This window comes from Amblyraja radiata, chromosome 1 (assembly GCF_010909765.2).
Source record: "Amblyraja radiata isolate CabotCenter1 chromosome 1, sAmbRad1.1.pri, whole genome shotgun sequence".
Lineage (NCBI taxonomy): Eukaryota > Metazoa > Chordata > Chondrichthyes > Rajiformes > Rajidae > Amblyraja > Amblyraja radiata.
The window spans coordinates 100,234,272-100,249,802 of NC_045956.1; the positions used below are offsets into that span (position 1 = coordinate 100,234,272).

General features: G+C 41.7%; 1 protein-coding gene across 7 annotated transcripts in view; it reads left to right on the top strand.

Annotated features, from left to right (window-relative positions):
* Positions 1–15,531, top strand: part of klhl5 (kelch like family member 5) — a 123,162-nt gene that overhangs the window by 64,316 nt on the left and 43,315 nt on the right. For all 7 annotated transcript variants that reach the window (XM_033027059.1, XM_033027041.1, XM_033027069.1 and 4 more), the window contains 2 exons: positions 1,785–1,981; positions 14,445–14,657. In XM_033027059.1, the coding sequence (XP_032882950.1) occupies positions 1,785–1,981; positions 14,445–14,657 (410 nt within the window). The remainder of the gene's footprint in view (positions 1–1,784; positions 1,982–14,444; positions 14,658–15,531) is intronic.

Sequence of the window (15,531 nt, forward strand, 5' to 3'; positions counted from 1 at the left end):
ATAGTATGGGGGTTAAGGGTTATGGGGAAAAGGCAAGAGAATGGGGTTAGGAGGGAGAGATAGATCAGCCTTGATTGAATGGTGGAGTAGCCTTCATGGGCCTATGGCCTAATTCTGCTCCTATCACTTATGACCTTACAAAACCGGCATCACCAGGGTTTCTCACAGTGACGTAAACTATTTTGTAAAGAAAGTATTATAAATACAAAAAGAGAAATCTAGCTTCTTGCCACAACTACCCAGCCAAGATTAAATGTATTAGGTTATACAGATTGTGAGTTGCACGGCAAGATCGCAATTAAGGTCTCCTGTCAAGTGCATTGATGTTTCCCACCTCCCATTGAAGTTAAGCTAACTGGATTAAAGTCTTTAATATTGGTGATCTTGCTGTTGCTTTCAGCTGTTTACCAATCTGTTTTCCTCAAAGTATTATTAAAGCTTTTTAGCAACAGTCTTTCTATTGTAATATACATTTTAATTTCTGTATTATTTCCTCTGTAAAATTGAAATCGGTACAAAATAACAACCTTCTCATAACGCCGAGGAACTGGATCAAAATTGTGACCAGTCACTTAGCGTAGCACAACTGAGTATCACTTCGGGACTTGGAGAAGGAGGTCAGATGTATTGATATCTGACTTCCATGTGTTCCTCATTGCAGCATTGCAGTAAACAAAGGTAGAAGTGAGGAAGAAGTTAGTCCCAGGCAGCTGTTCTCCACAGAACCATGAACATGGTCCCATCCGTTGATTGCGATAATGTTTGAGTAAAGAACAAAGGAGAAGAGGAATTTCTGAAATATGTGCAGGAGAGCTTCCTAATCACTGGTTTCAATGCAACAAGCAAGGAAGCATTGCTGGATCAGGTAGTGAGAATGAAGTGAACCAAATGGACAAAGTGTCAGGTGGGAAACAATGATCAATCTAACACAAAGTTTACATCACTAATGGAGAAAATGGAGAGCACTCTAAAGTTGAACTACTTAATAAAATAAGGGGCAATTGAAAGACATCTTAACAGAATAAACTAGAAGCAAGATTGGCAAATAAAACAGAAACATTGAAAATCTTCAGAAATGAAATGTTTCTGGTACATTTCTAAAAGGAAGAAAAGTAGAGGAATCAAAATTTATCTCCCTGGATGATGGAAGAGAAAGAAAAATTGGGTCATGACTCGTGTTAGGTGGATAATTTAAGTGTGAATCAGGCTTTTAGTAAACTGAGATGGGAGATGCAAAGGAAAACCAGGCGGGCAGAGGGTGAATCTGAGAAGAGAATGGCTGTAAATTTAATAGGGAATCGAAAAGCCTTCAACGTGCATATAAAAAGTAACTGAGCAGGAGAGGAGGAGGAGTGGGGTCAATTGGTTAGCAAGAAGGTGATCCATGCATGAAAACTGGTGGCGTGGCAGGAATACTTGATGAGCATTGGTCTGTGCCAAATGAAATGCACTGCTGAATCCTTATCAGAATGGAAAATAATGGATAGAATGAAAATTGAAAAGGTTGAAGACTTCAAAACAGGAAAGAGATATCATGCATGCATTTTCCATTTAACATATTGTTAACGGGAGAACTCTTTCCTTTTAGTACCATTATTTGACTGTAGAAATCAAACTAAAGAGTATACCTTTTAGAACATGCTATAAATTTTGAATTGCATGATGAGCAAAAATAATTTTAATATAGTGGAACCATTTAGAGGTTATTAACAAATCTTGTGAAATTAAATTTATTCCAAATATCGAAAACGCAGATTTTTTTAAACATAATTTGTTTTCTTTAGGGCGTTTGGAGTTAAAAGAAGATAATATTGAGTGCCTGTTGTCTACAGCCTGCCTGTTACAACTGTCTCAGGTTGTTGAGGCATGCTGTGGGTTCTTGATGAAACAGCTTCACCCTTCCAACTGCCTTGGAATTCGTTCATTTGCAGATGCACAAGGCTGCACTGACCTGCATAAAGTGGCTCACAATTACACCATGGTATGTATCTGGAAAGATGGGTTTTTTCACAGTTCATGCATATTAGTTAGATGAACGATAGTTTAAAGAAGAAATACAGATTCCAGTCAATAATTTGAATGAATGTGCTCTAAATACCGTATTGGTTTAATATAATTAGATATATTTTAATAACTACAGTATTATACTCCCAGCCATCTACCAACAGTGCGGGAATTTGTGATAACAATCGCATGAATATACTCGTTGCTCCTTAAAAAAAATTACTGTACATCACACACTAATTATATACAAAAACTTATTTTGGCAAAATATATATCATCTCCCTATTAATTTAAGTAATTGAACTTGCATTGCAATTCTACATTATATGGTTAAACATTATTAATGTGATATATATCAAAAACAATTCAAATGAATGATGGTGCTCCCTGTCACACAAAGCGGCAAATCAAACATGGATCAACACAATGTTTTTTAGAAGGAACTGCTGATGCTGGAAAATCGAAGGTACACAGAAATGCTGGAGAAACTCAGCGGAGGCGGCAGCATCTATGGAGCGAAGGAAATAGTCAACGTTTCGGGCCGAAACCCTTGGTTTTGGCCCGAAACGTTGACTATTTCCTTCGCTCCATAGATGCTGCTGCACCCTCTGAGTTTCTCCAGCATTTTTGTGTACCATGGAACAACACAACGCAGGAACAGACCCTTTGGCCCACAATGTCTATGCAGAATATGATTCCAAGTTAAACTAATCTCTGTCTGTATGTGATCTATTCCCTGCTTGTGCCTATTTAAAAGCCTCTTAAACACCACTATTGCATCTGTTAACCCCACCATCTCGGTGGTGCACGGTGGCGCAGCGGTAGAGTTGATGCCTTACAGCGCCAGAGACCCGGGTTCGATCTCAACTACGGGTGCTTGTCTCTACGGAGTTTGTACGTTCTCCCCTTGAACTGCCTGCCTTTTTTCCGAGATCTTCAGTTTCCTCCCACACTCCGAAAGACATACGGGTTTGTAGATTAATTGGCTTGGTATAAATGTAAATTGTCCCTAGCCTGTGTAGGAAAGTGCAGGGATCGCTAGTTGGTGGGCCAAAGGGCATGTTTCCGCGCTGTATTTCTAATCTAAACTAAAACATCTCGGGCTGCGCGTTCCAGGCCATACACATCTTCAAAAAGCATGTTGTCACTTACCAACATTAAATTTAGTTTTCAGAATGTGAGAAAATGCATCTAGAATCAGGACAATTAGCCACTTCAGTCATTCTGGAAAAACAAGATTTCACATAAAATCTCAGAGAAATGTGAGATTATTGCAGTTATTCACAATCTAAAATGACAATCAGTAAACTGATGGTCAATTACAGGACCTTACATTAGCTAAGTAACTGAAAATTGCAATATATATTCATACCATTAAGAGCACTAAAGTGACAAAACAGACAACGATGAGAACAGAACCAAGATTTCTTAGCTACTTCCAAAATTGGCTTCTGGCCTTTTGAGTATCTTTTCCAATGATTAAGTAATTGTTAAAAGAACTGCCAATAGTACAAGTTTCTATTTCACCTTTATTTCACAATCTATTTTTCCAATATCTAACATAACAATAATTTAATTGGTAGTAACAGGAGTCTATGATCAGTGACTATAATCAAGAGATTGCTTGGAAATTAACAAATCAGTAACAGAACTGGAACACAAAATACTTATTTGTCTATAATTGCTCCATGAACGACATGGTCTGCTGAGCCGCTTCAGAGGGCACCTAATAGTCAAATGCTTTGGTGGGTATGGATTATAAATGGGTAAGGATATCAGATTTCCTTGCCTAAACACCTTATTGAGGCAGATGGGGGTTTTAAAGCTATCTGGCATCCTCATGGTTACCGTTACTGGTGCCAGTCTTTCATTTGGAATGAAATTAATTGTTCAAGTTTACACTCACCAATTAATGCAGTCAAATTCAAATTTAGGTCTTTGGATTAAGAGTCTCAACCTATAACTTCTAGTCTAGTGTCTTGACGCAAGATAGACACAAATGTTGGAGTAACTCAGCGGGACAGGCAGCATCTCCTGAGAGAAGAAATGGGTGACGTTTCGGGTCGAGACCATTCTTCCGACTAGTCTGGGGAAAGGGAAATGAGAGATATAGAACAAACTAGACCAAATGCGGACCTGTTGGGTCCCATTCCCCTAACGCAATATTCCACCATTCACCCATAGCCCCCAACTGCACAGGCGCAGCTGACGTTTTTATAGTTTAAAATGGCAATAACGTAAAATATAAGATCAATGTGAACGCATCTCACCCTCCCTCTTCAGTCCCCTAGTCCTCTTCTTCTCCCTCTCACCACCTCCACCAACCCTCCTCTGCTTCCTCCCCTCACCCCCACCCTCCCCTCCTCTCTCTTCCCCCTCCCCTCCTCCATTACAATAGACAATAGGTGGAGGAGTAGGCCATTCATGTGATCATGGCTGATCATCCCAATCAGTACCCCGTTCCTGCCTTCTCCTCGCCATCCCTCGCCAAAACGATACACGATAGCGCTACAATTTTTGGCTCACCTTATTCACCATTGTCCTGCGATGTAAAAGAGACATCACCATGCCTCTTCCTACCTCTATCCTCCTCCATTACCCCTCATCCCCTGCACTCCCTTCCCCTCCTCTTCACCTTCCCTCTTCTTTCCCCTCTCCTCCTCCCCTCCTCCCCTCCCCCACTCCCTCCCACACATCTCCTTCCCTCTCCTTTCCCCTACCCTGTCACCCCTCCCTCCATATCCCTTCTCCCCTCCCTACCCTCCTCTCCCACTATCCCCCTCCTTCCCACTCCTCATCTCCCCCTATCCCACCTCCCCACTCTCCCTCCTCACCTCCTCCACTGCCCTCCTCTCCCTCGATCCCCCACTCCCTACCTCCCCCACTCCCCCCTCCTATCCCCCTATCCCCCCCATCCCCCACTGTCTCTCATCACCTCTCCCACTTTTCCCCTCCTCTCCCTCAATCCCCCCCCACTCTCTCTCCCCTCACCTCCCCAGGATCTCGATATAAACCACCGCCGGCCCCGTTTTCTCCACGACGTCGGCGATGAACTTGTACTTGAGTCACGGGCTGTCGGGGGGGGACGGGCCGAGCGGCCTAGAGCCGGGGGAGGGGAAGGCCGAGGCTGCGGCCTAGTCCTTGCCCTGGGTCCCGCTCTTCTCCCTCCTCGCGGGCCCAGAGCAACGGTCCCGCCATGCCCAGACCTAGCCCCAGCCTCAGCGTTGCGGTCATTTTAAATCCGTACTTGAGGCGGGGCTGTCGGGAGGAGCCGGGCTGAGTGACCTGAAGCCGGGGGAGAGAGAGGCCGAGGCTGCGGCCTAGTCCTTGCCCCAGGTCCCGCTCCTCTCCCTCCCCGCGGGCCTGGAGCAGCAATGCTGCCGCCCCTAGACCTCGCCCCAGCCTCAGCGCGGCAGTCATTTCTTTTTGAAAATAGCGATTTCTTATGTAAATAAGATTCGGGATCCCATTGTGATGTCATTGTGACACGGCTGACGGGCAGGGCAAGTAGAAACATTTTGAAAAGTGGTTTTTGTAAAGTTTATCATGTCAATAACGTAAAATATAATATCAATCCTAATGAAACTTGTATCTTTTACATCGCAGGACAATGGTGAATAAGGTGGGCCAAAATTGTAGTGCTATCGTGTACCGTTTTGGCGGAGTTTTGAAACGTCACGCACTCACATGCATACAAACAATGTTTTAGTAATATACTAGACCAAGTGCAGACCCATTGGGTCTGCTCCCCCAACACAATATTCCACCACTCGCCTGTTCCCCCAATGCAACCCGTTCCCCCAACGCAATATTCCACCACTCAGTCATAGCCCCCAACTGCGCAGGCGCGACTCATTTCTCCTCTTCCCCCAGTACTCCCTCCTCCTCCTCCTCCTCCTCTTCACTCTCCCTCTTTAATCCCTGGAGAGGGAGAGGGGGTAGAGAGGGAGGGAGGGTAGAGAGAGAGGGGGGATAGAGAGATAGGGGAGAGGGTAGAGAGGGAGGGTGGAGAGGGGGAGTGAGGGGAGATAGTGAGGGGGTATAGAGCGGGAGGGAGGGTAGACAGGGAGGGGGAGAGGGAATGTAGACGTGGCAACTATCGATTCTACCCCCTCCCCTCCCTCAATCCCCCCCACTCTCCCTCCTCACCTCCCCAGTATCTTTCCCCTCTCCTCCTCCGCTCCCCAATCCCTCCTTCACCTCTTTCCTTCTCCTTTCCCCTACCGCCGCCGCTGCTCCATCACCGCGAGGCCTCACCACCACCGCAATGACCCACTGCCACCCTGAGGCCCCACGGACATCGCAATGCCTCACTGGATCCCGTCCTCCCAACGCGCGGGGGGGGGGGGGAATGGCCTGCGGTGTCACACACACACTAACCACCCCCCCCACACAAACACACACACTAACCACCCCCCTTGATATTATATTAATATTATTCATTTGCTCCTTTTACCCCATCCCCTGCCCTATCCACTCACGCATAGTCCCCAACTCGCAGGCGCGGCTAGAGAGGGAGAGAGGGCGGGGGCAGAGGGAGGGCGGGGGCAGAGAGGGAGCGGGAGGGGGGCAGAGGGGGAGCGTGGGGGGGTCAGAGAGGGTGGGTGGCGCAGCATCACAGGGGAGGGCTGGTTCCCGAACTCAATACTCCCTCACTCCAGCTCCAGGCTCTGCTGCCCAGGTCCAGTCGCCGGGCTTGGGCTCGGCCTGCGGCAACAACCTCCCCACCATACGCCAACCCAGGGCGAGTACAGGACCCGACTTACTCGTTCTTTCTGCGTCTTTTGAATAACCGGGGGGCAGGGGGGAGTGGTCGGGGGGAGTAACGTCACTCGCAGCCCGTGGAAGACGGCACACGGAGCAGACCCATTGTGACGTCATCAGTGAAGGACAGTCGTGTTTAAATTCAAAGTTTTGTCAGAGTTTTGAACATTTTCAGTAATAACTCGAGAAATAAAGCATGAAATTTTCAGATAAGGCGATTTTGGAATCCGCGGGAAAAATGTCTACCGGAATATGTAAAAATGTTACCGTTACCGCTTCGTTTTTTCCGAAGATGTGATTATACACAAACACACAAACAAATTAATACACATCCAAGATCAGAGTTTTATGTATAGAGATAGATAGATTTGAAGTAAAGATCACTGAGCTCATTTTCACAAAAATGAAACAATCTAATGTAAGCTATGTTTCTTTTACGCGTAGCCTAGCCTACCACTTAAACTAAAATAATTTAATTCTAAATGTAAAAAAAGCAGTACAATATATTCACTATTTTCTGGATTTTGGATGGCATTTCATCATGTTCCAAGAGAATGGTAATATTCTTAAGTAGCAGATAAATGAGAGTTTACTGTAGTATGAAATCTCTTGATAAATTGTGCCAAAGTACAAAACACAATATGTTTTCTTCGGCTGAACTTTTTGTTGAGATATTCAATGTAATTTTTATTTTGATATAAATATGAATATAATTCTATCAACACCTAATTAACTTGCATTAGAAAGCTTGAAATCAAAAATACAGACATAAATGATTCTGTCAGGCCGTGTGGTAATTTTCAGCAAGACTTTAATCAATCTACAACTAATGTTCATGTCCACTTGTGAAGTGGGCATTGGGCAAACTAACTTTTAATTTGCATTTGGTGTACAGAACTTATAGACTGGGCACTAATAGAGTCTAGCTTTTCACTTCAAGGATTAATTTATATCACTTACATAAAATTGTCACCTTTCGATTAGTAGCCATTTCATCCACATTTAATTGTGTGATGTCACATAATTTGTCCAGTAATCAGAAAAATATTGGTATAATATTACTAGTGTAAGCAAACAAAATCCAAGCCAAGCTCATCTGCAGCGGGGCTCCATGGGGAAAAAAAACTCAAGTAGTCATACATTTTTAGAAAATCATTTCCACAACTAATTACTCTTGTTGGAGAGGCGGCTCTTGTTGTTATTTGGTTCCCAATGGTAATCTGAAATTACGATCTCCAGTCATCCTCAATATGGTATTCCTTTGAGCAGTTGCTATGGAAACTGCTGGGATTTAGCTATTCAGGTACATTTAAATCAATTTAATTTCTCAATAATTAAATTGATAGTAATATTTCATTAAAAAAAAGCATGCAGTGTTTCATTAAATTAAAAGAAAAATACAATGTCATCAGTCTTTTTCCCATTAGCAATACATACATAATGTTTGGGAGAAAGACCCATAATTTATTTATTTGCCTCTGTACTCCACAATTTGAGTTTTATAATAGAAAAAATCACACGTGGTTAAAGTGCACATTGTCAGATTTTATTAAAGGGTATCTTTAAACATTTTGGTTTCACCATGTAGAAATTACAGCTGTGTTTATACATACAGTGCCCTCCATAATTTCTACATGGTGAAACCAAAATGCACCGCTATTCAATGTGATCATGGCTGATCATCCACAATCAATACCCCGTACCTGCCATATCCCCTGACTCTGCTATCTTCAAGAGCCCTATTTCGCTCTCTCTTGAAAGTATCCAAAGAACCGGCCTCCACCGCCCTCTGAGGCAGAGAATTCCACAGACTCACAACTCTCTGTGTGAAAAAGTATTTCCTCATCTCCGTTCTAAATGGCTTACCCCTTATTCTTAAACTGTGGTCCCTGGTTCTGGACTCACCCAACATTGGGAACATGTTTCCTGCCTCTAGTGTGTCCAAACACTTAATAATCTTATATGTTTCAATAAGAGACCCTCTCATCCTTCTAAATTTCAGAGTATACAAGCCCAGCCACTCCATTCTCTCAGCATATGATATCCCGCCATCCCTGAATTAACCTTGTGAACCAGATGTGGTCTCACTAGGGCCCTGTACAACTGCAGAAGGACCTCTTTGCTCCTATACTCAACTCCTCTTGTTATGAAGGCTAAAATGCCATTCATTTCTTCACTGCCTGCTGTACCTGCATGCTTACTGATCGCAAAGGGACTGGCAGGCCAAGGAGACCTCCACAGCTGATGACAGAAGAATTCTCTCTATAATAAAGAAAAATCCCCAAACACCTGTTCGACAGATCAGAAACATTCTTCAGGAGTCTGGTGTGGATTTGTCAATGACCACTGTCCGTAGAAGACGTCATGAACTTCATGAAATACAGAGGATACACTGCAAGATGCAAACCACTGGTTAGCATCAAAAATAGGATGGCCAGGTTACAGTTTGCCAAGAAGTACTTAAAAGAGAAACCATAGTTCTGGAGAAAAAGTCTTGTGGACAGATGAGACGCAGATTAACTTATGTCAGAGTGATGGCATGAGCAAGTATGGAGGAGAGAAGGAACTGCCCAAGAACCAAAACATACCACCTCATCTGTGAAACCTGGTGGGGGCATTATGACCTGGGCATGTATGGCTGCTGAAGGCACTGGCTCACTTATCTTCATTGATGATACAACTGCTGATGGTAGTAGCATAATGAATTCTGAAGTGTATAGACATATCCTATCTGCTCAAGTTCAAACAAATGCCTCAAAACTCATTGGCCGGCAGTTTATTCTACAGCAAGACAATGATTCCAAACATACTGCTAAAGCACCAAAGGAGTTTTTAAAAGCTACAAAATGGTAAATTCTTGAGTGGCCAAGTCAATCACCCGATCTGAACCCAAATGAGCATGCCTTTTATAAGCTGAAGGGGACTAGCCCCCAAAACAAGCATAAGCTAAAGATGGCTGCAATACAGGCCTGACAGAGCATCACCAGAGAAGACACCCAGCAACTGGTGATGTCCATGAATCGCAGACTTCAAGCTGTCATTGCATGCAAAGGATATGCACCAAAATACTAAACATGACTACTTTCATTTACATGAGATTGCTATGTCCCAAACATTACGGTGCCCTGAAATGAGGGTACTATATATATAAACCCTGCTGTAATTTCTACATGGTGAAACCAAAATGTATAAAAATGACCTTTATTAAAATCTGACAATGTGCATTTTAACCACATGTGATTTTTTTCTATTACAAATCTCAAATTGTGGAGTACAGAGGCAAATAAATAAATGGATCTGTTTCAAACAAAATGGAGGGCACTGTATTCTTAATCATCATTTTCTGGAATATTTATTCTTAACAAAATTTCATTAATCTGAACACCTTTAATTCAAAACTATTGTAACATCTCACAATTGGATTCTCCTAAATTCTGAGGGAATTTTTTTATCAATTAACCCTTCCTGGTCAAGATTCCATCATCTGGAGTTTCATGTCTCTCCACCATCACTTGCTAGCTGTTACCCCACTGCTTTCCCTCGCCTCTTTCTACCAGCTTTCACCCCTCGACTCCAGTCTTGAAGGGTTCGAGTTGAAACATCGTCCGTCCATTTCCCTCCACAAATGCTTCCTCCAGTAGTTACTTTTTTTGTAACAATATTTTTGTCTGTTCCTATGGTTTCCTTTTATTGCCTGTATTTACTATGAGAGTTTAAAGTGAATCCCAAAAGCTTATTGTTATTCCAGAGTCTTAAACAATTGATATATGTCCTTAATGTCCAAAGGAACTGATGTTGAAATATGAAGATTGAATTCCTTTTGGTGTCCGCATAAAATGGACAACAGAACTTTTTATTTATGCCAGATTCAATTTACCAGCCGTATTCTTCTTCTACCACTGACTCTTCTGACTTCACAGTTCCATTAAAAGCCCTCATGTATAGTGTGATTATAATGACCACAGTCCCATTATAAATATATTTAAGCCCATGAGCTTTTGAAAAAGTTACTTTTATAACTACTAAACCAGGTTCGCTTCTTAATAAACAGACACCACACAAACTGTTTGGTAGACCAGTTCAAAACTTTACTTAACATCGGCCGATGGAAGGGAGCGAGAATTCCAGCTAAGTGACCAATATAGACACTCGACTGTCCTCTGTTCCCTTCTCTGAACAACAGAATTACATCGCATTATATAGTGTTTCTTTGTCACATTAGCACATTCCACAGACATTAGTCATGGTCAGAGGTACAGGAAAAGGCATCACATCAAAGGCCTTTTGTTTACAGTTATGATATACTAAAAACATTGGCCATTTGTTTTAGGTCATTTTATCTTCAAGGAGATCACCCTAGCTCTTTCGCTGTTTCCTTTCTGTCACTTGGTCCTTCATAAACATAGGCCATTTGTTTTAGGTCATTTTATCTTCAAAGAGATCACCCTAGCTCTTTCGCTGTTTCCTTTCTGTCACTTGGTCCTTCATAAACATAGGCCATTTGTTTTAGGTCATTTTATCTTCAAAGAGATCACCCTAGCTCTTTCGCTGTTTCCTTTCTGTCACTTGGTCCTTCATAAACATAGGCCATTTGGTTTATGGCATCTTATCTTTCCACTTCCCTGGATCCTCTCTCATCACTTTGCCCCTCCTAAACATTGGTCATTTGGTTTATGGCATCTTACTTCAAAGATGTGACTAGCTGTTTCTCTCTTCCTTTATTGCCTCCTCCCCCATAAACATTGGTCATTTGGTTCATAGCATCTTACTTCAAAGATGTGACTAGCTGTTTCTCTCTTCCTTTATTGCCTCCTCCCCCATAAACATTGGTCATTTGGTTCATAGCATCTTACTTCAAAGATGTGACTAGCTGTTTCTTTCTCTGTCACTTCCTCACTTGGGAGACAATGTTATGGTACTTATTATCCCACACACTGCAACCTGAGGCAAGCCTAATTTGACACTAAATATAAGCTGTAAGCTAGCCCAGAAACCCATTTTAATTTCTTCTTATTTTTATAACTTTATTCGGCTTCATCATTTTAGTGCTGCAAGTACTGTTCTTTTTACAATTACAAAACATCAAATGATGGATGGTTTTGCAAAACTCTCAGATTGGAAGTGTGTCTCAGTTGTCACTAATTACTATCTTCACCTCTTATCTTATCCCAACCTGAATCATCGGTTAGCCACATTCTTTAGAGATGCTGCCTGACCCGTTCAGTTACTCCAGCACTTTTTGTGTTTTTTTGTTTACCAGCATCTGCAGTTCCATATGTTTCAATAAGAGGCTTTGGGTTGCCAAAAAAATAACGAGTGGGACTTTCAATTGCAAGCTTCTCATTTTCTGCTTTCACAATGGATGACCAATCATGGGATGTCAGCGCACTGGCTGCTCAATAGCTGTGCAAGGCTACTGTGATGCAATTTTCAAGTGGATTGTAAATAGATGATGTAGCATCTGCCTTGATGATTACGTAAATATGTAAATCACTGTCTTCCATTTGTTTGGATAGAAGACAAATATCATTAATGTATTTGTTAGCAGCAAACAACAAACATACTAAGTCTGTAAAATAAAGCAAATGTTTATCCTTCAAAATACAGAGATCCTTTTGGCAAAAGTTGTAGCAGTATATACAGTAAGTGCCTGGAGCATACTGCTTGGGTTGGTGGTGCAAGCAGATACAAAAATTGTGTTTTAGAAAATGTTAGGTATGCACATTGATTGGCAGAAAATGCAAGGAAATGGATCATGTGCAGGGAAAAGGAATTTGTCCCTTCCCACCCGAACTACCCCCTCTCCGGGCACTTTCCCTTTACAACCGCAAGAAATGCTACACTTGTCGCCAGCTTTTGGTGTGCTGGCCTTTATAAATCAGAGCATTGAGTATAGAAGTTGGGATGTAATGTTAAATTACTTTAATTTGGCATCATGTTCCGCACTGACCATGGGCTGAAACGTCTGTTCCTGTGCTGTACAGTTCTTCGTACAGTTCTGTGTTTCCAGCGATAAATATGCTGACTATATTGGTGCAATCCTTTTCGTAACGTGTAAAAGGTCGTGGCAGCGTATAATATTTGTATCGGCTTAAATGATTTTAATTATAAAACCGAAAGTGTAATGTTGTTATTGGAAGATTTGTCACATTTCATGCTCCCTTGTGTCAAAGAGGTGGGTATGATTGCTGAGGAAATATTTCCACACATTCTCAGCATCTAGCAATAGCTGACGAAAAACAAAGTAAGTAGAGTGGGAAAGAAGGTGTATGCTATGCATGCCTTTATTGATCGGGCCATTGAGTATAAGAAACAGGAAGTAAGTTACAGCTTTATAGGACTTTGGTTAGGCTGCATTTGAAGTCTTGTGCTGTTCTGGTTGTCTTATTACATGAATGATGTGGAGATTTGGGAGAGGCTGTAGAGGTGGTTTACCAGAATGCTGCCTGGATTAGAAGGCCTTGCCTAGAAGGAGAGGTTGGACAAACTTGGATTGTTTTCTATCAAATGTCAGAAGTTGAGAAAAGACCTGATAGAAATATAAAATTATGAGAGGCATAGATGGGGTAGACAGGCAGAACCTTGTTCTCAGGGTGTAAATGGCAAGATCTAGAGGGCAGAGCTTTAACATGAGAGGGGAACAGTTTAAAGGAGATGTGCAGGGCAAGCTTTTTAATAGAGCATGGTGGGTACCTGAAACATGCTGCCAGGAGTGGTATGGAGGCAAATATGAGTATACCATTTACGAGACTTTTAGATAGGCACATGGATATGCAGGGAATAGAGAGATGTGGGACATGTGCATGGCAGAGGAGATTAGTTTAACCTGGCAACTACTTCAGCTCAGACATTGCAGGCTGAAGAGCCAGTTACCGTACTATATTGTTCTATGTTCTGGACCACAGTCATCATGTCTGTGTATAAAATCATGATGGTAATCAATAATCTGAATCTACAATCTTTTTCTCAGGCTAGGGGACTCAAAAACTAAGCATAGGTTTAAGGTGAAAGGGGAAAGACATAACAGAAATCCGACGGACAACTTTATTTTAACTTTCTCACGTACAAGCTGCCAGAGAAAGTTGTTGAGGCAGAAACAACAATGACATTGAAAAGACATTTGGACAGGTGCGTCGATAGGAAAGATTTGGAGGGATATTTGCCAGAACCGGGCAAATGGGTCAAGTTTAAATTGGGCATCTTGTTGGCACGGTAGAGTTGAGGCTGAAGGATCTGTTTTCGTGCTGTGACTCCATGAAAGTAGAAGTGACATAACATTGAAAATGCATTTTAATTTTGGAGGCAGACTACAATGCACTCTTTTTATTTTAGATTTGCAACCTTTGCAGTTTTCATATAATGCATACAGTTTATAATGACTGAACTATTTCAGTAAACTCTTAGTCAGCTGATTGCGTGCTACTGTGATGAATGTGTTTGGTTTTTGTGATTTCACCATGTTATAAGTAATGGAAGTACATCAGTTGAATTTATAAAAATGGAAGAAGGCATGATTGATTTGCTTCATTTTTACTTGCGTGCAGTAATTTCAAGCAATAATTTCTATTTTGCATTTTTTGTGAGAAAAACTGAATTATAGATGCGTTTTTAATCCCATTATAGTTTACACTTAATCTGCTGGGAATTAATATGGGTTAATAATCCTTTTGTTTTAGGAACATTTCATGGACGTGATAAGGAATCAAGAGTTTCTACTGCTGCCAGCAAATGAGATTGTTAAACTGCTGGCAAGTGATGATATGAATATACCAGATGAAGAAACTATATTAAATGCATTGCTCAGCTGGGTGCGGCATGATGCAGATACCAGGCAAAAAGAACTCAGCAAACTGCTGGCATACATCAGACTTCCTCTCCTCTGTCCTCAGGTAAATTAAAAAAAATTGCCATCAATCTATTGAGTCATTACATGGACATGATCTTCATCAACAGTATTTAACAAACATTTCATTTTAGAAAGAACAAGTCATTAGCATTTTCAAGAGGATAATACAAGCAAGTAACATGGTGCTGCGTTCTAATTTTAAGTTAATTCTGATGGGTGAAGTTTTATTAAAATATCCAAATGATATAAGAATTACATTTGTCTTTGTCATAGAGTGATACAGTGTGGAAAGACCTTTCGGCCCAACTTGTCCACACCGGTTAACATGTCCCAGCTACACTAGTCCCATCTCCATATCACTCCAAACCTGTCCCATCCATGTATTACTGATTTTGTGCAAGGTCCATATCTCTGCCATGTGATGTCCATTTAAAAAGATAGCCTTGATTGCGATACACTAAGATGCAAGTACATTTTTAAAGACCTGATGCTAAAGATATGTAAATCAAATAGATTGATTCATCAAATAGTGTAATTTAAAATATTTTTAAACTCGCATACTTTTTAATTTGGTAGTTATCAAGATAGAAATAGCCTTCCACAACTCCAATAAAAACAGTAGCGTGTCATTGAAAATTGACCAGATGCAGTGGCCAATTTTCAACACATGTCTTTGTGGCTTGGCATCCATTTGGAAGTACAAACTGACTTTTTGGTAGGGTTTTCATTTGCCTTTGCTCTTTATTCTGGCATAAAATGTTCTCCCAAATTATGTCAACAGTAATCCAACACGCAAAATTCATCTTCAGTGAGATGGTTGCCTTTCAGACTAGTGAGGTGAGGGTTAGGGCCAGAATGGCCAAGTGTTGCGCACACGCACATGCACACGCACACGCACACACACACACACACACACA